Consider the following 24765-nt stretch of genomic DNA (forward strand, 5'->3'; position numbering starts at 1 on the left):
CCGACACGTAACACACACAGGCAAGCAGCAGGAGCCCCCACACCTACAGAGAGGAGTAACCGAATGAGCACAGTAGAAGTGCTGCTGCTAATGGATTCCGAACAGACCGCATTAGACCCGCTGCCTCGGCTCAGTGGGAACAGTGGGTGGGGTTTCACTGACTGACAAGACAAGGGTCCAAGCTCTTCAGCAGGGATGCAAAGATCCCTCCCGAAGCTCCTCCCACTCTGCAGTTATCTGCCAGTTTTGGCAGCTGTCAGTGGAAACAGCAATCGCTGCCAAACAAAAGCGGGTTGATTTCTATTTATCTTCACTGCACAGCCTTTTATTCACTTTTTAGTACACGAAGAGGAAGAAAACCCCCCCCCACGCCACTCCAATCCGCTTCCAGCAGGCAGACACCAACCAGAGCGGTGCAACGGCGGCGGGAGCGTAGTGCACCTCAGCCTCTGCGCAGCGATAATTGCGTTGAGTGCTGTTCTGGTCCCAGGGCCCGGGAGAGATAAATGAAAGAAAATAAGGCACTCTGGGTCATCGTGCCGTAAGATTATAAAAGTAATCATACATAAATTAACTCAACTGGCATGAAAAGGGTGTGCGTACACACTAAATAAGGTAGGCAGCGGAAGCGTGAGCCGTGAGTGTGTTCTGTGTGCGTGTGTCATGAGCCCAATAAGGCAGGCGCAGAACAAAAACTACCTCAGGTAATATCAAAAACTCGAGCAAAAACAATATGCCTGATGTGATGTTTGAACAGAACAGCAACATGGGAGGGGGCGGAGCCAAGGTGAGCACAGGACTGCATGCATAAATAAGTGAAAGGAAGAGAATGCAAACAGAGCCCTGTGGCTCTGTGCGGGAGCTTTCCAGGCTGGGGGCTCCGGTGGGACCCTCTCCTGGGTTCTCTTTCAGGAAGAGAGGCCTGCAGGCACGGGGGGGGGGGGGTGTCGTCTCTGGTGGCTGGGACAAAGTACACTCTCGCCTTATTTATGCAAAACTCTCGAATGGAGTGGAGCTGCCTGACAAATTAAGCACACAAAACAACTACTGGGTGGGTTGGGGTGGGGGGGGGGGGGGTAAACAGCACATGCTAAACGACCAAAGCTCTGCGGTGCCTCGAGAGGAGGCAGGCTGTGCAAATAGCTGTGGGGGACAGTCCCTGAGGGAAGGCAGATGGAGTGGGAATCTGCTTCTCCTCTGGCATCATCAACACCTCCAAACACACACACACACAGGGTTGAGCCACATGAACATAGTGGTGGTGATGGGTCTCATCAGTGCTCTAACACTACTGTAAATAAGGACCAGCAGGGGGCACAGCAGTCAAAGGCACCCTCTACAGAACCTCTGATCAAGGTACTAACCCTGAATTGCTCCAGTAAAAACTGGATAACTGTTGTATGGATGGTAACTCAATGTAGGGAGCTTAGTGAGCAAATATCAAATATACAAGTTACCTTTGAGAAAAGTGTCCGTAAAATAAAGAATGAACTACAGCTACTAGTGTGACAATATCTTGAAAGGGCAACGCACAAGCGCTGACTTGGGTGGCCCCATCAGCCGGAAGGTAAGGTGGGGGGGGATATGAGACCATAGGAGTTTATGCACAAGTCCGGGTGTAAACGTGCATGTGTGCGTGACCATAAGAACCGGCTGCAACCCAGCAGCGGTAACTCCACCCTCCTGTTGAATCCAGCTGAGTGCAGCTTCCACAGAACTCTGTTATAAACTTTAAGAAACACCACACACATACACACAATTTCAAAAGTGACCAGCTGTGCAACTGCAGCATGTCTCTCTCACACACACACACACACACACACACACACACACAAGCTCCAAGACCCCTCTCCATGGCAACAAGGAGAAGGGGAGCCCTGAGTATAGGGACTCTCTGTGCTGGTACACAGCTCTTCCGTCATCCTCCCTTGTTACGCCACTGTGTGAACGAAGCGTGTCCGCCTTCCTCCTCCTCCCAGACACACCGCTAGCAGACACTGTGGGCACACACAGTTAGCAGAGGCATGCGAGGTACGGGGGCGCTACCGTCGACCTTCCTATAAGGCTCCCCCCAGCACTTGGGCACGTTTCCGGGGTCTGTTTCTCGAGGATGTCGAAGGCCACTGACTGCTTTTTCCTCCCCCTGCCTCCAGGGGCCTCGGAAAATTAACTTCTGCGACACTGGACTGCAGATCTATGAAGAATTTTAAACGCAGCTGTTGCCTCTCTAGGAAAAACACTTTAATTAACCTGTGTGGGAATTTCCACTGCATCCCTTCAGTGCACTGATACGTGAATCTTTTACATTTATTCCTTTATCTAAAACTTTTCTCCAAAGTGACTTACATTGTTAAGCTACTTATACTCATTCACCCACTGATACAGCTGGCTAGTTTGACTGCAGTACGTACATTGCTCAAAGGTACTACAGCTGGAGGTGGGGTTTGGGTCCAAAGACAGCAGCTGTAATCACTGCGCTACCAGCTGCCCCTATTTTGACCACAACACTCAGCGTGGAGACGTCTGTTCCGTTTACAGTGCGACCAAATGAAATTACTGAGGAGCAGAGTCTGAATCATCTCTGAAGCAATTTATTCAAAATGCAAAAGCAACGAGCTCTCCTTTCGACACAGGTCGCTACACTACACACAGTGACGCTTCAAAATACTTATTGTGCAGCAGGAGAACGGGATGCCAACAAACAGCTACGTTCCGAACCATGACACGCTCCCTGCATAGAGTGCTTCTCCACAGAGTCACGGAGCCGTGTGTGACAAACATTGACATGTACCTCTCCTGCTACCAGAGGTCGTGCCCTGGAGCTAGTTGGAGCACTATTACCGGCAGTGTACTGACAGTACTGGAGGAGGCTGGGTGCGAGAGCTTACCTTCTTCCTGTCCCTCATGGAGCTCTTGCCTCTCACCATGATCTTGCACCCTGTTTCAGCTTCCAGCTGTTTGGCCGTGAGCCCACGGGGCCCGAGGATCCTGCCCACAAAGTTGTACTGCAGAGACAGGGAGGGACACACACACACACACACGTCAATGACAACAGACTCAGTGTGGCTGTCAAACCTTGTTCAACTACCTTCACATCACACCCAGGGAGAGCAGATGGGACAGTTGATCTCTCAGTTTGAATCTGCACTCCTGCTAAGGTTCTCTTAATCGAGGCCCTTCACTCCAATCGCTCACATAGAAAGTACTGCGTAACTGGAACGCATTGTATAAAAGGGGAAGTGTGGCGACTATGTTTTTCTCCCAATGTAATGCACAAATCGTATTTTCTATGAGCTGTACACCACTTTGGAGAAAAGCATCTGCTAAATGAATAAAATGTACATGTAAGTGAACCTAAGTAGCTCAATGGACCAAAGTAACATTCTATGGAAGGAAGTAAATAAAGAGTACGATGGAATGCAGCTCAGACAGCACTACCACATCTGTATGAGGAAGGTCATGCAGTTTGGAGCAGTGCACAGGTGGGGGTCCAGCCCAGACGTGGTCAGGCCCTGACGTGAGGGGTTGTGGGACATAGTTTTGGGGCACCCTCCCCATTAGAGCGCTACTTTTGGTGACGGAAGGCAAGTGCTACGAGTGCACCCTGTTCCTCCGACTCCCGAGACAAACAGAAGACAAATGGAACAAGACGAGGAAGTGGAGACTTCATGTAGGTCAGCGCGGAGGTGGACTGGCTTCGTGAGGCACGGCACAGGAGCAAAATGAATTCTTTGCGAGGGAAAATAAAAGTACGGGGAATTAGAGGAGCAGCGAGGTGAGGGCTCTGCTCAACACTGTTTCCTTATCAAGACCCTTTCACTGGCGAGTGGCTTTGCAGCTTTGTACCGAAGGGAAAGTATTTACCACCATAATCCCTTGCACTTGAAGCTGGCTTCCGTGAGGATCAGGAAAAAAATGTGCTGCAATAATCCACAACATTTTTTTGGCAAAACAAAACAGAAAAGGGGGACTAAATAAACAGATGAGGTATGACAACAAGGCAGAGAGGCAGAGAGAGAGAACAGGAGTTGGTCAGGTGGCAGTGAGTGGGTGGGTCGGTCGCTGGGTCAGTCAGTCAGTGTGCACTAGACTGGACCGTGTGGTTGAGTTCCATTAAACCACCGAGAGAAAGGTGGGGAGAGTGGGGGGGAAACCCCCCCCCCCCCACACACACACACACACACACACACACACACACACCACCCTGGTCCATGAGTGTGTGTGCTGGGATGACACACATAGACACAAGGATGGAGGTTGGACAGCCTCAGCCACTGCACCCGCACCTGTCCCGCGTTTCTGACTCTGCCTAGCATTCTGGGACTGTCCACCTGCTGTTTACCATAGCCACCCTGCTGCCGAGCGCTGCCTGTCAGGTGCCCGCGGTGGAGGCAGGGCTGTCTGCTCGCATCACTGCCTCTGCCACAGAGGCGCCAGGGCCAGCCGGCCCATGGCATCGCTGCCACCAGGGCCGAGCCACGTGGCTATAGTAGACACGGTGACCGTGGCGAGGGAGCCATTCTAACGAAGAGCCGCAGCGTCAGAGCCGGCCGGTGCGGGAACAAAAAACGGCACGCGCTCAGCAAGAGCGGGAACCCCTAATGAGAAGAGGCCCTTTCCTGTTTGTGGAAACTTATTTAATAGGGAATCACATTTGCACCGTGGTGTTTCCTTGCAGCCCATCCCCCACCGGCCCGGCGCTCTGCTCACACACAGATGAGAGAAGCTCATTCTCCTTTGCCATGAATATGTTGATGCTGATTGTACATGACAGAGAGCAGTGGCTGCTGGATAGTGGGGAAATTGCTCACTTTGAATACTGGAGCAAGACAGTAATTACAGCCAGGAGGGAAGAGTGGCCATCCACGGGGGGGGGGGCACCAAGCCTTCGGCACGCCTTTTATTTTCTGCTTTATTTTTACCCCCCCCCCCCAAATGCTAAGTGACAGATGCGATGCTGATGGGACGTGACAGGGCCCAAGGGGAGACGGTGACATCACTTGTCGACCCTCAGACCCGTCAAGCGGAGACTCTGACAGATGCCAGCAGGCGTATGTGTGGCGGCCATATTTTCCTCACTGACGCTATACAGTGGCGTGGCCGCAGCCCTGGTCAGAACCACCGGCTCCTCCTCACAAATCATGGTGCTCTGTCAAAAGGGCTAACCCAGGACGCAGTTCCCCGTGTCGGCTGACGCCTGCCAGTGCAGGTCAGGCAGAGGCGAGGCGCTTCGAGTCAACTTCTGACCACTCAGTACAGGTGACAAGCTGTTGGACCTTTGAGAAACAGCCTGGAGAGCTTCCTAAAACACAGCGACAGGTGTGACAAAGGATCTCTCTCCTGCCTATACACACACGTACGAACACGCTCGCTCACTGGGATCTCCGAGGCAGGTCTGTGACAGGCGGGTGGTGCCGAGGCCTCGGACAGAGACAAATGAAGCCATAGCTGCAGCGTCACCTTCCCCACCGTCCAGTGGAAAAGGTCATCAGCCCATTTTAGAACAACGACCGCGAGTGAAGTTAGGCCATAGCCTCCCTCCCCGTGCACTACCCACCGAGCGCCTGTGTGTCAAGCGCAGCTGAGGCAGTCAGCGTGTTGGACCGTCTACCTACGGGGACATGAGATCAGGGAGAGGGACACCAGAAGTCATGGAGCAAACCGGCAGACGTGTGGTCACAAGTACAGCCTTCTGCTCTGTGTGTGTGTGTGTGTGTGTGTGTGTGTGTGTGTGTGTGTGTGGAAAAGCCTGGAAAATTACTCAGAGGAAAACGAGTCAGGAAACGTGATGCTCTGCCCAACCGAGGGTCAACTTCTGGTCCTGCAGCGGTCACTGCACCACTTCAGATAGACACACACGTCACATATTAAATATTTAAGAAACAAAACACACTTTAAATACTTCTGACAGCTGTGCCTACACAATATTTTCAAAAAGCAATACTTTAAAACCCAAAACTTGCAGTTCATGACCCAAAAGTGAGATTAATTTTTCCTGCGGACACTGAAATCACTTATTGGAAAATGAGAGTGTGCACTTTTACATGGCTAATCTGTAGACTTGTTGGTGCTTTTATTTATTTATCTGCGCTTGCACACAGGACATGCGGCAGCGGAGGAGGAGGAGAGCGCTCGCACGTCGGAATTCCCACTCCTCATTTGAAGCATTAGGAGATTAGAGAAATGGAGACCTTTCCCGGGCCGCTTCCGCTTTCATCCGTTCCCTCGAACCCTCGGCGTCGCAGAAGTCGAGAGGGGAGGAGCTTACGCTGACATTAAAGGCGCTTTGTTTAGCCTCGTTATCGGCCTCGAGCAGGCTGAGTCGGGGTGGGGGGGTTAGCAGGGCCGACTACAGCTGTGAAGGTCCTCCAAAAGGAATAGGGGGGTGGGGGGGGGGGGAGCGGAGGATTAAACTGCAGTAAATTGTACCAAATGTTCAAACTTCAACTGCCCCCTCCCCTGGCAATAAACACAAAGGACGCTGTGCTCCCCCCGAGGCATTGGCTCAAACGTTTAAATTTAGAGCAACCCGGGTGGACGGGGCTGTGAAGAGCGCTCTTATGACCGTGGCCTGGTTAGGCAACGCTAACCGCTAGCTGCTAGCCCGCTGGCCAGGCGCACCGTGACTAAGCCCCTGTTGGTCTGCAGCACATTTTGGGCAAGGTGATTCAGCACCTGCCCACCCCCCACCCCCTCCCTCCTGCAGTGACTACCGCTGCCATCCACACCCCACTCCCAGGCACTACATCATAAGAATCGTGTGTGTACTGCACAGGAGGGCAAACAAACAAAATGCTTTCGAGAAGGAGACAAACCATTCCAATCCCGCGTACAGTGCCCCCTGCCTCCCTGGTCCCGCGTGTTGCCGTTTGACATATATCTCATCCCGGACGGGGCCTTGAACACACACGCCGTATCATTCAATTCAATCCCGCCCGGAAGGTGCGAGGTGCTGGGCAGTAAAAGTGCACCCCGGGACAACCTTGTGGCTGCGGGGCAGGGAACAGATAGGAGGGGGACGGAAAGAAAACACCGATCCTCCACATTCACCTTACTGTAGAGCAAAAGTGTTCGAAAAGGGGACGGGGCAGCGCTACATACCAAAACGCAGCGCTGCATTTATAGTTTTGTTTCGCTTATTGGAGGCGCTTGGGGAGCAATCAGTGGAGGCGCAGGAGGCGAGGGGCTGCTTGAAACACTCCAACCACAACACAAATCCCAATAACATTCGGTCCTTTTCATCAAGATACACAGTTCATTACCATAAGTCAATATCACATGAAAATCCTACAAGGCAGAGCTGGGCCCGACACTGCGCGAGGCCACGCACACTGCACATTGGGCGGTGCTTTTTCACAGAAGTCCATTTGGTGTGTTTTGAGCAATATGAAGCCAGACGCAGAATACACACGAGCAGCAGGTACAGCCCCCACGGCACACGTGGGGGGGGAGAGACACACCATCCAGCATGAACACTCCAGGAATGGACCTCCCCACACCCTGGCTTTGCCCTTGACAAGTACTGAGAGCTTCTACCATCAAGCGGAAGTTAAGAAAAGTACCAGGGTTGTTTATTAATATGCATGCAGATGGATCTGTGTAATATGGACCCAGTAACACAGACTCTCCTTCCAGGCAAACACACACATCGCATCTCATCCTCATCAGCTGTCAGTTGCAGAGCTGGGAAGCTAATGCAGAGAACTGTTTTGATTAAGGAAATTTCAGCATGGCACTATATCAATAAACTTCAGCAGTTGTGCAGGAAATGCACATAAATGGATGTGCAGCGGACAATGGGTCACGGAGAGGAGTGCGTTTCCACGGCGATTTCGCTGACAAGTGTCCGCCGGCACAGGGAGCGATGATCAAAGCGGCGGGGGAATGAGAAGCGACACCGCCGTCATGTTCAATCCCAAGTCTCTCACTCCGGCCGTTTCCTCCGCGGGTTTGTCGTGCGTTTGATCCACCAGCAGAGAACAGGCCTCGGTCCCGCCGCACACTCCATACAGCGGCACAGGACAGAGCATGCCAATACACAGGCGCCTCTCTGTGATCCTCCCCACCTCTTTCTGGCTGCAACACAGTCCACGCTCTCAAGGCAGAGGGGCTCCATATGAAGCAAATGCTCTGAAGAAAAACCTATATTAAGCGGTATCAAGTGAAAAAACATAATAAACCCCCAAATCCAGCCACAACTTCAACAAATTATTACTTTCCCCCTTGAGTCTGAGCATCGACCTGAGTCTTGGTCTCAGTGCCACACAGAAGATCGCGGCCGCGAGGCCACAGCAGCCCCAGCAGGCGGAGCATGCTGCAGCCTGCCCTCCGAGAGGCTCCTATTGGGTGAACCGGTGTGCTCCGCGCTAATCCCAGGGCTTACGTGGGATATGGAGAGTCTCATGGCAGAGGGGGTTAGCTGTCAGCCTGTGATCACAAAGACATCTTACTCGAACCCCTGAAAGGAAAGGGGGGGAGGGAGAGAGCCCAACAGCAGCCTAACCCCTCCCTGCAACCTTTACCTCTCCCACACAATCAATTAGCGAGCCGCTTCCCCACACCCAATCACGTAAATGCTATATTACTCATAGGGAGGTGGGCGACTGACCTCCGCGATGATCAAGATGGCCAGAAACAGAGAAACAGGCAGGTATAATTATCATCAGCACAGGGACCAAGAGCTCAGTGCATTTCGCTCCCCCAGTGCCGCGGCATGCTACCACACAGCTCTGTTCGCGCACTCTCTCCTCCCAGCTGTCAAGCAGGCCCCCTGCTCCTTTTGTGCAGATTACAGGCTGCAAGACAGACGCTTTGATCTCAGGAATACTAAACTCTTGGTGACTTGGCGAGAGCCGAAGAACCTGGCGCCCTCCTCTCCTTCCACATGCACTGCTGGGCTTCGGCGCTCAGCCTCTCACTTCCACTTCTGTGACACGCAGCAGACTTGTCTGAGACGGCAAGGCTTCCGTACCGCTGCGCCTCCTGCCGGATCTCGGGCTCTGGAGGGCAGCAACATCGCGGTGCCTGTGCTGCGATACGGCGTGCTGACACACAGGCCACCGGGCAGTGACTGTAACGAAGGCCGACGCGGAGGGTCAACTCCTTTTCCTGACCTTCACCGTATTTTGCCTCACATTTGCTCATTAAAAGCCTGTACTGGCACAGAAAACCAGAATGAGAGAAACCCCCATCAGAGGGTAACGGTGGGTTTTGGTGCATCTGAAGGCACCTCATCGTTCGCTTACGCTACAGCTTGTCCAGTCAGCAGGCCGTGATCAGCCACAGCGGCAAAAGTGTAACGCTTTCACCCACACAACACAGTCAAGCACCGCGAACCCCGATGTGTTCCTTTAAAAGCAGTGGGGATCATGTGCGCCGGCCGGGCTTGCTGCGGCTTGCGCTAATAAACGCCATAAAGCAGCACGTCTTTCATTTCTTCCGACTCATTTCATCCATATTAAAGCAAACAGGAAGAGTGGAAGCAGGAGCGTGGGGGGAAGGGCGAGGGGGGGCAGAGGGAGAGAAAGAGGCCGCACCCAGGCACAGCGCGCCGAGTCCAGGGAAGTTCTGAGAGAGCTGAACCGAGCCGCGTCTCTCCAGCCCAAAGAGCCTCATTAAGAGCACAGCCTAAGGCCTTTAATTTGGAGTTCCTCGAGTCGGGCGGCGGCGGCACAACTGGAGACACGTCACACTGCAAGAACAGTAATAAAAATTACATTTACCACGTATGCTCCTGTGCTGCAGTACAGAACCGCACCACTACTTTATAGTGTTATTGTTTAATCCCTTTGTGCAGATTCAATTAAAATTGGCATTTACAATAAATTGCATCAACTTATGACTGTACAGAACAACCAGTGGTAACATTTTAAAAATTGCTGCTTTTCGGCACCACAGGAATTCAAGGAGTCAGTAAATTGAATAAAGTATAATTAACAAAAGGAAACTGAACATTTCAGCATTTGATCGAGTGTGACAGGATTGAGGAAGGCAGTGGTGTGAGACGTGCATGCGTCACCCACAGGGGTCCTGGGAGTGCCCCCCAGGGTGGTGGGGCCAGCAGCCCTCGCACACACACTGATGCGAGGGAAAACGAGTGCGTGGAACCCTACAGTGAACAAGCGCTCCATCCAGATCACATTTACCCACTTGCTGAGGAAAACGGAGGCACGTCACAATACCGGAGACATGGTGCGTGGGCCAGGAGCACAGGGGAAAGGGACAGCAGTGCATGGAACCCTGATGTTGCAGGAAGCCAGGACAGGGTCCAAACAGAATGCGCTGCTCAGAAGCCACCCCTCAATGGGAAGCACCATACAATCACAGCTGGACTCACTCACCTCCTGGCAGCACCAACTCGAACCCACACAAGGGCTACGGCTCCTCCGCTTGTCCCATTTTGCCATGTATCAGCAGACTTTGTGCACCGCTGATCCACAGAGCCAATCAGAGGTTGCACACAACAGAACTACGCAATGAGGACTCCTGCCAGGAGAGAGGCGCTACAGAATTCGTGTTCAGAGAACATCTACCTTCAGCTTTTGCATCAAAACAAGCGGACAGGACAGGTGACGACACCCTCAGTCCCGGAGCGCCGCCCATGCGAAAATGGGACGTCGAGAGGAGTAACGAGCCACAACAATACGCTCACCCAGCGTGTCACACGGTGCCAGTCGTCTTTCGGCAAGGTCTTATGACTCGCACATTAAGCCAACATGAATATTGTATCTTCTCCATCTTGCTGGCTTCCCTCCTCCATCCATTTTTATTCATGCGCAATAAATAACTTCTAAATTAAGCTTTTATGTTTGCATTTTTCATTTCATTACACTCTGGGGGGGTTTAATGTTCCACCTTCATAAAAAAATGCGCCATGTCGGACCTTTGCTACCGGATTTAACTCAGCAGAAGAGAAACATAGTTAATGCAGTTGTGGAAAGAGTGCAGACGGCGGTGCGTGTGTGTGTATTGAGGACTCCACCCTGTGCGCCTTTCCGTTTTACGGAGAATGTGTGACGACCCTTTCCAAAATTACCCCAGAAGCACCGTGAACGCAGCCAGCCATTTTACATGGACTATGCTCTGCCCTCTGGTGACGCACAGCCTGAGCACAGGTGGGTGGTGGTGGTGGTGGTGGGGGGGGGCTGCGTTTAATAGTGGATGGGAGCAGGGCTGTTCAGGCCCGGGGACTATTTATCTTGATGGAGGGCTGCGCTCAGGCCGGAGCGCGACTCAGAATCTTATTTATGGTGGCAGTGAGCTGTGCCGGTGTCGGGTCGGTGCCGGACGGGTCCAAAGAGCCACACTGCTGCCCTTTATCAGCTCTGTCAGAAGGAAAATGCATTTCACGCGCCGGTGGCCCTACTGCTGCCTGCCCTGCCCTTCTGCCGGATTAGAAATGCCCCTGGAGGGGTGACATGACTGCCCGAGAGTTCCGACTGCATGCACACACGCCGCCGGCCTGCAACAGTGTCCTACTCCAGTTTCACGAGGCCGTGCCAAAGTACCAACATAAATAGCTGCTCCGACCAGTTCGCGGAAGACGGTGGCGGGTGTTTTTCTACACCCGCATTATTTTTGGAAAGGTACTCGGAACCCCACCTCGAGCCACCCGACCCCACATTCCACAACCCTCTCCTCCCAGTGAGTACCGGTGCTCCATCACCCGTAAACAGCCAGTGGAAACCATGCAGGATACGCTGACAGGCCAGGTTAAAGGTCAAGCCGCTGCCCAACAAACCAATCCTTTCAGTGACAATCGGGGGAACAGGTGCCTCAAGGGCCAAAGCGCAGTCACCATTTAATCATTTAATCAGCACACAGCAGTGGTCGCACACAGCAGTGGTCATAAGGGCTGACTTACACAAGGCAGAGTGACTGATTACCCACAATCCCTCACTGGGTGACAGACCGGTGCCTAGTTGACACTGCTGGAGCTTAATGAGCGGGGGGGGGGGGGGGGGGGGGGGGGGGTTCACAGGTAGGTCACCTTCCATTGTAGAAATAAGCACTACAAATAACAGCACCTTTGTCAGGGTCAAGGTCATCCTCTTCTTCATAGACACACCCCTGTTCGATGGTAATGTGCGCACATATGCGTGCGTGCACAAATACAGGGAGACGGCCACTTACGTCAGGGTACTCTTTCACAGGCACAAAGAGCTTCTCCTGCAAGTGAATGACGGGTCCAACAGGCTCCGGGAGCTCCAGGGGATGCTTATCTACGAGGCCGTTCACCGAGTCACTGTACATGTCCTTCCGAACTCTGTTGATCTCTGGAAAAGAAGAAGCACATGTGTAAAAACAGAAAGCAAAAACTTTTAGGGCACTAACTGGGTGGCACAGTGGCACAGCAAGTAGCACTGCGAGACAGCAGTGCTAAGTGGTGCAAGAGGTCGTTGGTTCGATGCCCGCTCAGTCTGTCGAGTGTGCATGTTCTTCCTGTGTCTGCATGGGTTTCTTTCGGGTGCTCTGGTTTCCTCCCACCGCCCAAAGACAAGCTGTTCAGGTTCACCCATAGTATGTAACACAGAGAGTGTGTGTTCCACTGATGTATGGATGAGTGGACCCACTGTAAGTAGTGTATTTAGCAGCATAAGTCACCTTGGCGAATAAGGTGTATGGGCTGATAACACTAAGAGTTTGTTGGAAGTCGCTTTGGAGAAAAGAGTCTGCTAAATGTGTAAATGTCATTTTAGCCATTGCCAATGTGGCAGAGACACTCCAAACAGGCTCTGTGTTTCTACCAATAAACAATTCATTAGCTGTAATTCCTGTCCCTCAGAGAGAGCACTTTGATAGAGGAAGGACTTGTCGGATGAGCAATAACACTCGAGCCACGTCATGAGACACACGTCCGAACAGCCACTGAGAGGTCCGAGATAGAAGAGGAGAGGCAGAAAGGAAAAAAAAAAAGAAAAAAAAACAAACTCTGAAAGAGGCAATCCTTCACTGTGAAATATGGCTGCTGCCCTGATCACATCGTCAGCTAAGAGGGGGGATGGCGGGCCAACTGAGACCTGCACGGGCGCGCGCGCGCACACACACACACACACACACACACACACACACACACACACACACACACACACACACACAAGTCCTGCTGGCAGTGGCAGCAGTGCTGTGCTGCAGGCGGTCACACCAGGGGACTCGGTGGTGCAGCGCAGGGAGGAAGAGGAGCCCCGTGTCGTGCCAGTGATGTGCCAAAGCCTCTTCACCTGTCCGATGACTGCAGCAGAGGGCCGGCCGAGACACAGGAAGCCTCCGGAGCGGCTGCGAACGCGACGCTGAGCCGGCCCTGACAGGTCCCACGTCGACCCCGGTCAGTCTGACGCGTGAACAAGGCCTTAAAAGCAGCACTCTGCCACTAAGTGTTGCCACAGTGTTGGGCTGCCAGCCTCCTGCTGCAGCATCGCGCCAGTAACCATCAGCCATCCTGATGCATTTCCCTCTCTAAACCTTTGCTTGCTTTCCCCATCTTTTTAATTTCTTCTCTTTCCCCAAAATGTCACATTAACATAAATCGGCAGAAGGCGGCTGTTGGCCAACACATGCAGCACTTGACAACCTCTAATGTCAGCGGCTATGTTCCTAAGCGAGCCTCTGCCCTCCGCCATTGCCAGTCCCCTTTAAATACCGCCGTTTCTTTCCGGTGCAGCCGACTCAGCTTCCAAGCAGGACGCGTCATGCGACACTGGCACTAGGCAGGTGCAGACAAAGCACGAGCAATGTGACCCTGAAAGAATGGAGTCCCCAGTACAGCTTCTCTAAGGGTTGTTCTTTAAAGCAGTAACTCAGCATCTGATGAGACAGCCCTCCGTAGAGAAATAATAAACTTTACTACCGAGGTTATCACCAATCGAGAGACAGTCAGGCGAAGTAATGGGCTAAAGACCGACCCGGGACACTGCGTTCAGCTTTTATAAACTGCTTTGCTGTCCCCAGCTATCCAAACTCCGTTGCATGAAGCAAAGCTCTACTTGTCCTATTCAAACTAAGGCAGCCTGCAAACGATACAGGGCCTTGGTGTGCTACACAGGGACGCTTGATGGAGGGTCCAGGATTCCTCCAAATGACCCAAAGGGCACGGCTTCACTAACTGAAAGGGGTGAGGGACCTCACAGGACAGACTTCGTGGGCTTCCACTGCTGCGCTACGCTCCCGATTCACTGCCCAAGCGTCACGGCGAAGCCTGCGAACCATTAAGGACACAAAGAGGTGTAGGGGCACAGACAGAGGGTCTTCCGAGCTGTTCGGGAAGACTGTGTACCAGGAACGAAGACAATCTCCCCATGGGTGGGGCTCGCAGCACTATCCTGCACCACACACATCAGAAATGAGAAGCAGACAGCCTTCAGAGGGCTGTCAGACCTTCCCAAACGATCACAAGTGGATAAGAGGGCCAGTTTAGATGAGCTCATGGGAGCAGGACCTCAGGTCAGTTGCCAAAGGAAAGGGGAGCCATCTGCTGAGGACAGCCGCTGACCCAAAGGGGTACCCCCAAACCCAAGTGGGGAGCCACTGCTGTATTCACTGCTCGCCTACCTATGTGCTTGAGGCTAGTAGCGTCTTTCAATACGAGCTGGATTTTTACTGGGGTCACTAAGTCCTGCTATTGCCACCATACCCCTCTGCAGCTGGAAGCAACCCAGCTTCCCTGGAGAAACAGAAGAACGTTGCAGACAAAAAAGCCACTTCCCAATGACTGACACTGACTCACAATAACGTTGCACTTGGGGGGGGGGTTCTTAAACTGAAAGACTGCAGAACCTGGGCTAGTAAAGACACTGCTCCTCCACTTCTTTGCAGGCTGGTCCCAGCACACTTTCGTCTCATATTTACCTCTTTGTGACTTGGTGAACCAACCGCTAAGGTCACACCAAAAAAGGAACAACAAAACAAGAAGCTGACAAACACATCCATTGCTCTTCTGCGGTTCTGCACCGAGGGCCCCAGAGGCTGCGAAGGAGGGGTTTGGACGCTGAACTGCGGCTGGGCGAATCAGCAGTAATCCGAGTGATCCGAGACTCCCCAGCGGCCTTGCCAAAGCTGCCTTAAACGGCACCTGATTAGCTCTTAATGCCCATCACCTGAGAGCTCGATCCTAGCAGTGATTAAAAAGATCGGCGGACAGAGAAGAGCTGCGCCTGGCCTCTCCGTTTCCTCCGGATTAATGAAGAGATGCTCTTTCATGTGGAGCGGAGTGCAGCTTCCGTCAGAGCAGCCTTATTCACGCTCTCTCTTTCGGGGGGGCGGCGGCATACCTCAGCAGGGTGTGTGCGCAACAGCTACGGTACAACTGCGGACAGCTACAGCCTTTTCCTGGGAGCCCAAAGTTTGCAGCGGAACAAGTTCTTCCACTCTGCAGCGACACTCCTGTCATCAAAAAGAGCAGCTAAGCACGGCAGAGAGGAGACTGCAGGCTTAGCGCACGCTGCTCCTTTATTCACACACTCCGAACGCTTTATTCAAAGTGACGCTTGACTTAAACAGCAAGGGCTGTGCTGCTGGGAAATAAATTTTAAAAATATTAGACAGAAACACAGCACCCTTGTTATTATGCAGTGGAACTGGAGGCCTGTTTTCCTTGTTATCAAGAACTCAGCAGACCTTGTTTAAAGACCACTCAACATTTCGCTTTTCCTTCCCAATTATACACTCATCAGAGAAGGAGGCTGTATTTAAACACGCCAAGAGGTTCCGAGGAACCTTCCTGACAGGTTAAAATAAAGAAGAGGAACAAACGCGAAGAGGCTCGTCTCAAAGAGCTACAAAGACGGGTGCGAAGCGAGACCCCCCCGATACGGCACTCGGTGTAGCTCAGCCATACACCCGGGAAGCCAAGCTGTGCCCTTACACACCATACCGGTGTCCTGACAGACACACGTACATACACACATACACAAACAAACCACGGAGTAGCTGCAATTCCTTCGCTGACATACAACTGCACCGCCACATAACACGTCCACCTTAAAACCTAGAGCCGTAGAAAAGGTCACAGAGAAACAATGACGCTGCAGCCTGGAAGCGGGAGCAGGGGCGGGGCAATCGGGCATCTGTCTGTCCTTCAGTACCGGTGCGGAGGCATCCGTCTACCTTAAGCGGCTGCTCCATAAATGGTGGGCAAAACAGGCCCAGTGCTCTGTTTTGTGAGACACTGAGCTGAGCACAGCGGGACCGAGAGCAAAGCAAACCCTTGTGCCTTATGCCGGGATACATCTTGCACTTGGAAAACTGGTGCTTCAAATGAGGCCAGCAGGGCGGCGCCAGCGGAAACGGCAAATCCTGAGCAATTCTCAGTCCCGCAGCAGATGACGGAAGCACCACTGACAGGCCACTCATTTCGTCTAAAGAGGAAATGACCAAAGGCAGGCAGCGCCGCAGCCCTGTAGCTAAGAAAGCTGCCACCTTGCCAGCCAGGGCACCGACACTGTTCATCCGAAGACCTGCCCATCCGACATTCCTTCTTGGCTGCTGTGTGCTTCTGAAAAAACCAACATAATTCCACTAGTATCTAGAGCAAAATCTGAAAGCCACGGAAAGCTGTGGGACACATTTGGCACATGTCAGTGTGAAATGAATTCTTAATCAATTGCCCATCTCCAGATCAGTGTTCCTTACATTGCTATTACCTGTTACTCGTCAATTCACTCTCATTAAAGAGAGCAGGACTACACTGATGACCGCTCATGGTCCATTCCTTTTCATTAACAATGTTGCTTGTAACACTGCCGGGTCAAATACCCAATCATGAGATCAGCATCGTGAAAGCGTGGGAAAAGGCAAGTCATCGGAACCATTTCCAAAGTAAAATACCTGCTGCGTGTCTTGGGGGGAGGGGGGCGCGTTACAGTACAAACACCAAGGAAATAAATCCCCAGCAGCCCTCCTACACATAGAGGCACCTGTCTGCAGTAAGGAGGCACTAGCAGAGTGATATTGTGCAGAGGCCCCTGCGAGGGGAGCTGAACTGAGCTCGGGCACGGTCACAGCACGGTCACGGCACGCTGGCTGCCAACCGCCGTTGGCTGCGATTCCTGCCACACAATTAAGACACAGAGCAGCTAAAAACCAAGACTCATCGCACTACGACATTTCTGTAATTCACACGGGGATAATTTATTCCACGGGACTCTTACGGCTCACAAACGCCAAGATATTTTAAAATGAGAGAAGGAGGCTTGTTGTCATCAAACTGGAGGATATGTAGCGTTAAATTGGAAACCCTCTTAACTGTAATTTACCAGAGTAGATTCCTGGGGAGTGTAGTTAAACGCTCCCCCCGCAACACATCGAGACAGTTTTCGGAAGGCACGGAACAGATGCTCCCGGAGCAAATTACAATTCTGTAAAAGCTACCAAGCCCAGCCCCAGGGACTGCAGGACAAACTAAATAAAACCGGCAACCACTCGAGTGATGTATCAACCGAAGGAGGTATGGAGAAATGACAGGCTGGCTCCAGTCGACGCGTGCACACGCACAGGAGCGCACAGAAACGCACTCATTCACCGTCTTGGCTCTCGGCAGATGCAGCTCACCTTTACTGCCTTCACCTGGAGGTTTGGCTGAGCTACCAGCCCTGACCTTCCCCCACCGATGGTCCCCTGTATCTCTCAAAGGGGGGGCTTTCTGGGCCCTTTGCTCACAGCAGGATTGTGCACCACCCCCAAAGGAAGTAAAGTGGAATGGAGGAGCAAAGCAGCCGCTGAACACACCACGAGCCAACGCAGATACAGGATGTCTCTTGAAAACAAATCAGGAAATAGGGGGAAAATGGCAGGAAAAAGGTCAAGATATGTGTTTCACACAGAGTTCACATGGTTCGACATGGAGAAATACAGGGTGGGGGCCCACTGTTTTCCACCGGGGGGTGTCTCGCATCGCCTAAGGAAGGCCGCAGCAGTACACCACTGGATCATAACTCCAGTCCAGTTTCGTACCACTACAGTAAAGGAATGGGGGACATTTCGACACAAGATCGCATCGCACGATTCGAGGACACGGATGGAACGGTGGACACCAGCAAAAGTATGGCAGTACTTCGGGCTCGGGCCTTTTAACCTTTCTCCAAATTTGAGGAGCAGCACAGGAAGCCCGGTCTGGCTGACCTCCCCCACAACAATGGCAGGAAGAGCTCAGCTGTCAGAGGGGGAAGGAAGGAAACAGCATGACAATGTGCTGAGGAAAGATAACTACCCCCACGACACACAGTGCACGACACACTCCGACATCTCTACGAACACGGCCCTGACATGGTGCTCGATGCCGCTGTGTGTTGCTATGTAGCCAAAGTAAGAGCTCCTTTGCAGCCTACCTTCTATTCTGAGCAGTGCCCTTCCATTGTGAAGTGCCAGAACTCAATGTCACACAAGTGTGTCCATCAAAGGCCCCTTAATGGCAGCCGTTAACCAAGCTGGGGGGGGAGGGGGTGCCTCCAAAGGCCACTCCTGAACCAGTGGCGCCAGAGGACAGCAGATACACCGATTTTATCGACGCTTCAGCAGAGGACTGCCCTTTTCCTGTGGTCAAAAACAGCACTGCATGACTCCAGCAGTTTGGAAAGAAAGGTGAAAACCATGGTAAAACAATAGCACAATTTCAGCTTTAATACAAGGAAACGTGGACCATTTTGGGCTAAAACGGGGAAGCCGTGAAAAGGGTACACTGCTTTGGTGGCATCCGGGTCACTTCGCCCTCAGTAATTGGGCTCTTCGATACTTCTGGGGGGGGGGGGGGGGGGGGGGGTCTCAAGATGTCACCGAGAGTTCCATTCTCTCAGCGTGAACCCCGCACGCACACACACACACAGAACAATGCAAAGGACCAGTTTAAAAAAAAAAAAAAAAAAAAAAAGGAGTTTTTGCAAGTCACTTGAAATAAACTGCTCAAGCAGAGGCAGAGCAGCAATAAAAGTAATAACAACAATAGGGAGACGGAGCAGAGACGAGTAGAGAGGAGGAGAGAGGGGGCGTCGGGCGTCTGCGGCAGACAGCCGGAGCCCAGGCCTCCGCGGAGGAACACTGACCCAAGGCTAATGCAAAGAGACAGGGCCTGTTACAGGCCTTTAATGTCAACGCCGGTACTCCGATGAAAGGGAGGAAATGTTCCCCTCAGGCCCACTCAGCACCCTGCAAGGCCTCGCGCTGCCGGACCGGGGCCGGTGGGGGCGGGGGCCACGGTGCACTAGGAAACCCCAGCAGATGCTCACAGGACTCCTGCGGAGACGACCGGTCGACCGAGGCCGACATCAGGGGAAACAACAAACGCCAGTGGGGAGACGAGGCACAGAAAAAGCACTTTTACTTTTTATACACAGTGTGGTTACTAAGCATCATCAGTCTTCTTTATGTGTTCAAATATTCTAATTTCTCCTGCTTTCATATTTACAAAATGTTCATTTATCTGATGCTTTTCTCCACAGTGACAATCTTAAGCTACTTCCACCGATTCACCCATTTTGAACAGCAGGCTAATTTTTATTGTACCAATTCACGGTAAGTAGCGTGATCAAGGGGTACTGAAGTATGTGGTCAGATTCAAATGCTGTGACTAAGCACTGCGCACCCTGTGGCCCCCTTTCAAATGTTGACAGCAGCAAAGGAAGATTCTCAAACAACACTATTCTAAAACTACCATGTGTCTATCACAAAAAACTAAAATCATGCAATAATCGTCGAGCTTCTGAAACGCAACCATGTGACAAGATCACGTGACCCATGTCATGTGACGACCCGCTGGCCAAGAGTGTGTGGGGTGGGGTGGGGTGGGGTGTCGGCGCAGTTTGAAGGCAGAGAGAAAGGGAAGTCGGCAGTAGGCACAAATCAAAACTAAAAACAACCTGGCACATGTGCTCCATGCGCATACACGCACACAAAAACACACACCAGCAGCACCTGCTAGAGCAGACAAGCGTTTGCTCTGGAGTGGGAAAGAGGAGGACAGAGCGTACAAGACCAGCAACACATGCTGCTCCCAGACAGCTAAATTATTCATCTGAGATTTATTGCCTCAAATGCCATCCGGAAACGGCAGGATTGCAAACTGCCGGCAATTTGATTGATTATAGCGTTTACTTGGGGGGGTTAACTGGGTAACTTGGGTGGCAGCTGGCATTTAAAGGGTTGGGAAGCATGACACCAGCAGAGAGGCATCGAGCAGCAGCCGATGGGACACGCCGACGCCCCGTGACGGAGAGGAAGACGGAACAGAACAAACGAAAAAACAAACGAACGAAGATGCTCGGACACAAGATTGCTCCAGCGTTGCCAGCGGATCGCGGCCACGGACAGACAAAAGGGGTGGGACGGGACACACATTTAACACCAGCAGCGGGGCTGTGCCTTTGTGCCACCTCTCCATGCCCTCCGCAGGGAGAAAAACAGTGCGCCGAGGAAGGAGGGGGGAGGCAGTCGAGGAATGCCAAGGGTGAGGCCCCACTCCTTGCTCCTCAGGAATGTTCGCTCCTGCTGGGGGAGGGGCGCACACGCACAGTAAATTAGTCACAGGAAACGAGAAAGACAAAGCACACTTTTGTCTGGAAAAGGCAGGAAAACAAACAGCAGCAGAGAAGCAACATGGCAGCATCTTTGGAGTCGTTTCCTCTGAGAAATGCTGCTCTTTTGAAAGCAATAAGAGAAAAAAGGATACGCCCCCCCCAGCACCACTACCACCCTCGGTCTGAAGCGAGCGCTGAGCCGGCTTTTCCTGTCTGCGTATGGGCGTTACTTCCTTTTTCAGAAGAAGTTTGAGAGACACACAAAGCGAGAGCTCAAACGCGGGGGAGGGGCGCAGCAGGAAAGCGGAGTCTGAGTGCCGGTATGCCCAGCCTCCGGGCGCCCCCTTCCCCCGCGCTCACGGCTGTGTCGCTGGCTGCCATTTGCAACGCACCACTGTTCGCTCCCTTCCCTGTAACATTTGGAGCCCAACTGTCTGTCTGCTGCAGTTCAGAGGGCAAAGGAGAGCGCGACCCCCACGCCCCCCCCCCCACACCAACTGCAGCAGGGACTAGCGGTGCAGCTGCGGCATGGGAGGAGGTGTGATAAGGAGGCCGGAGCATTTTACATGTGGGGATGGGGCAGAGATAACGCGCGGGGCTGATGGGAGACGGTTTTATCGGCAGCGGCGGGCCGGCCAGGACGCGCGCCAGATGCCACCTCGCCGACAGAGGGCTACATGCAGGCATCAGATAGAGCAGCCGGGCTGCCAGAGCGGCCTCGCGCCCGCTCCACCCGCTCACAGCGACCCATTAAGTACTGCCAATCAGAAGCTGTTAGACAAGAAGGGATGACACGAGTGTGTGCGCGCACGCAGGCAGTGTATGATTCTGCCACGCAAGCGTGCAGCAGTGCCCCTCCAGCCATGGGGCCAAGGCCTACTCTAGCGGAAAATTGAGCACCGGAGATGTGCTGGGGGAGAATGTTTAAATGTTTAATCTTTGTTAAACACAAACTGAAGTCTCACACAAGCACCCCCCGACAACGGCTGCTCCGGTACTAGAACCTTCCGAGACAAACGAACAAACTGACTCCAACGCGGAGGGCAGCAGGAGTACCGTGGTGACAAGCACCAATGCAGCAATCCTTCTGTGTGCTCGCGCAAACAAGTTCAAACCCGCAGCTGGCCTCACGGCACCTCTCCGCAAGAGGCCACCTTGGAGAAGAGACGGCTAAAGAGCCACGCACAACAGCAAGAGATCAAATCCCACCAATGGGGGAAGCCTCCTGGTGACAGCGGCGGTGCCTTTCACAGCTTTTCTGGCGGATAATAAAGCGTCGAGATAAGCATTGCTAAGGCCTCCGAGCTCCAGCGCCTCCTTGGAGCACAAGGAAGCGCCGGTGCAGCGCCCCACCGCCCAGCCACATTATTCCCCCACGGCCGTCGCTCGGCTGCAGGAGTGAGTGAATGGCGCCCAAGCCGAGCGAGCCCAATAAAGTCGCCATGAAAGGCCAGCGTGGTGTCACCCCTAAAAGATGAACAGCTGCGGCACGAGACGATTCAAAGAGTCCCGTCACACAAATCTAAGTGACCTTCAGCGGCTCAATCTGCCGCTCCGCCGGCACGAAGACACGGCAGCGGGAACAGTTGTTCCTGCCGGTGACAGCCGAGGAGGGCCGGTGCACCGGTTGAGGCCACGGGAGATCGGCTTACGCCTCACCATGGAAACAACCGCACACACAGAGTGCGCTGAAGGCAGAGGAATGCGTGTGATGTGTGGGTGCAGCTGCCAAGACCGTTCCGGACAGGTGACCGCAGAGACGGCCCCTTGCGAGGCCATCCAGGGGGAGATTACCGCATGGGGCCCTGCTGCTTTTCCTTTTCCCCCCGTAACTTCTGGGCTTTCTCCTGCCCTTCCAGACAGCCCGTCAGTCAGCCGCTAAGCAAGCCTCGGGGCGGCAGGGTCACCTTGACCAGGAGCACACAGACGCAGTTCTTCCTCTGCCATATCAGCACCACTAGAATAGCGATCCCTTTTGGCTGCCGGTCGCACCCGACGCCAACCTAATACAAGCTGCTTAAGGAGCAAAAAGGCAGGTGACTGGCTGGATTTCCGACAAGAGTTGCCATACCGATGAACCGCTGCTGGCAGCCGCCACACAGGAGTGACTGAGGCACCACAGGATTTGACTGGAGCAGCAATCACTGCTGTCCTCTCAGCCACCGTTGGCGTGTGCCAGCGGCACAATGCAAACACGGCCCTTAAGCAAACGACAGAAGGAAAATCAGAGTTGCAGCGGTTCAGCCGCACCGTGGTTTCCAGCAACGCGCACATTGTTTTATATTTACACAGAGTCCCTTCTGACGACCAGGGGGCCCGCTTTTTTCCAGAGCATTTTCACGGACACCACGTTCTGCAGGCAGCAGACAGGAAGCGGGCGGGAGGAAAGCCAGCGTCCAAGACCCGGCCCACGGTCTGCACGCAGAGGCCTGGCACAGAGCTGTCTGCATACCCGACACAGAGACACACACACGGTGAAATTGGGCCTGCTGGTCTCACCGCTCCTCTCGTACCCATGATACAGATAACTGGTAAACAGACAGCCCACGGGGCCACGGGACCCCAAGGTTCCAAGCCCACCGGTGTGGCAAAGTAAAAGTTTAGGAACTCGGCTGCGGCCCACACCGTTGACATCGCACCGCCCCGCCTCCTCTGCTCGCCAGGCCGAGCCTCTCTGTCCCCAAAAGGCCGGGAAACGCCTCCAGAGGGGCGATAGCCCACTTCAGAGCGAAGTACAGCGGAACAACAAACGAGCAGCCGTGTGGTAGAGGGAGCGCGGTGGAGCACACGGTAAGCGCGACAGGGCCAGGCTCAGCGTCGAAGACGGCGCGACGGCAAGCGGGGGGAAAGAAAGCGCTCCTCGCGCAGCCCTCGCCCGTTGCGTCCGAGCGCCGTGCCCCTCGGAGGGACCCGAGATCGGGTTTCATCGGGAGAAACGCCAGGGCCTCAAGCTGCAAAAAAACTTTGCATTCCTCCGCAGCTGCGAGACACACTTGTGTTCGAGATGAATCGAGCAGCGGGAGAGCACTTATGACACCGGTTCATCCCAGCGATTGCCGCACGGCAAAGAAATGCAACCGCGCCCCCGCGAGAACCCGTCCGGCCGGCGCCGATCCGGGGCCGAGGCGAGCGGTCGCCCTGAAGTCGCTCTACTCGGCGTTCGGGAGAGCGCTCCCGTTTCCTCCCTTCCTCGCTCGCAGTTTGCGGGGCTCGGACAAGTCGAGAACCCGGAGCCCCGAAACCCTGGCCTCGGACCCCAGAGAGACGGCGGCCGGCGCGTCTGCGTGGCCGATCTACTCCTGTTGAAAGCCCGGCCAGCGGTGCTCTCTAGCGCCCCCTACCTGCAGCAGTCACCAAGCTTGCCCTCGCGAGCTCGCACGCTCGCACACTCCGACTCCCAGTCCCCCCTCCCCCTTGTTTATTTATAGTCCAAATGTGGCGCAATGTCTCCAATCAGACGCTGGTGTCCCTCGGCGGCTCTCCGTCCTCCCCATCACCGGAGGCCCGCGTCTCGTCCCCTCCCTCACTGCGCCGCATACGACGAAGGAACGAGCCCGAACGAACCGCGGTTCCGGAAGCGCGTTCCCTCACTCGGTCGCACACAGCCCCGAGCGCGCGCTGCCGCGGCCGTTGCGTCTCGACGGGCGGACCCGCTCGCGAAGCGCGCGCGCGCGCGCCCGTGCGGGTCAAGTTTGTCCGCGGAAACTTCGAGGGAAACCGCAGCAAAAAAGTTGGGGAGACAAAGAAAGAGAGCGGGAGGGAGGGAGAGCGAGCGCGCGCGCACACACACACGACGCGTAAAATATCTTTGCTTTCTTTCTTTCTCTCTCGCGCAGTGTGACACACTCGACTCGACTCGCTCGAGCTTCGACTTTGTCCTCAAACGGGTCGAGTCTCAACAAAAGTGCCGACCTGACGACACACACGGACTTACTCACTCACTCGGGCAGAAGGAAGGAAGGAAGGAAGGAAAGCGCCCGTGAGGAAACACGCTAAAAGAGGGTGAAAGATGAGGCAAACACGAGACGAGGGAGGGGGTGGGGGGACGCGGCCCTGCCTGGGCTCCCCGCCCGCGCACCGTCCGACTCCGCGCAACTTTCCCCAGCAGCAAGTAACTTGCCGGCGACGTCCGCCGCCGACCACACACAGCCCACACAGCCCCCAGACACTGCCGGGCCAGGGGCAGGGCGGCCCCGCAGGGCCCCCGAGTCGAGAGGGTGACCGAGCCGAGCCGAGCCGAGCCGAGCCGCCCCACGGTCGCGGG

General features: G+C 53.9%; 1 protein-coding gene across 3 annotated transcripts in view; it reads right to left on the bottom strand.

Annotated features, from left to right (window-relative positions):
- Window positions 1-24765, bottom strand: part of qkia (QKI, KH domain containing, RNA binding a) — a 48149-nt gene that overhangs the window by 22822 nt on the left and 562 nt on the right. For all 3 annotated transcript variants that reach the window (XM_029258659.1, XM_029258657.1, XM_029258658.1), the window contains exons 2-3: window positions 12133-12275; window positions 2889-3005 (exon numbers count right to left, since the gene is read on the bottom strand). In XM_029258659.1, coding sequence (XP_029114492.1) covers window positions 2889-3005; window positions 12133-12275 — 260 coding nt within the window. The remainder of the gene's footprint in view (window positions 1-2888; window positions 3006-12132; window positions 12276-24765) is intronic.

This window comes from Scleropages formosus, chromosome 15, assembly GCF_900964775.1.
Source record: "Scleropages formosus chromosome 15, fSclFor1.1, whole genome shotgun sequence".
In the NCBI taxonomy this organism is placed as follows: Eukaryota; Metazoa; Chordata; class Actinopteri; order Osteoglossiformes; family Osteoglossidae; genus Scleropages; species Scleropages formosus.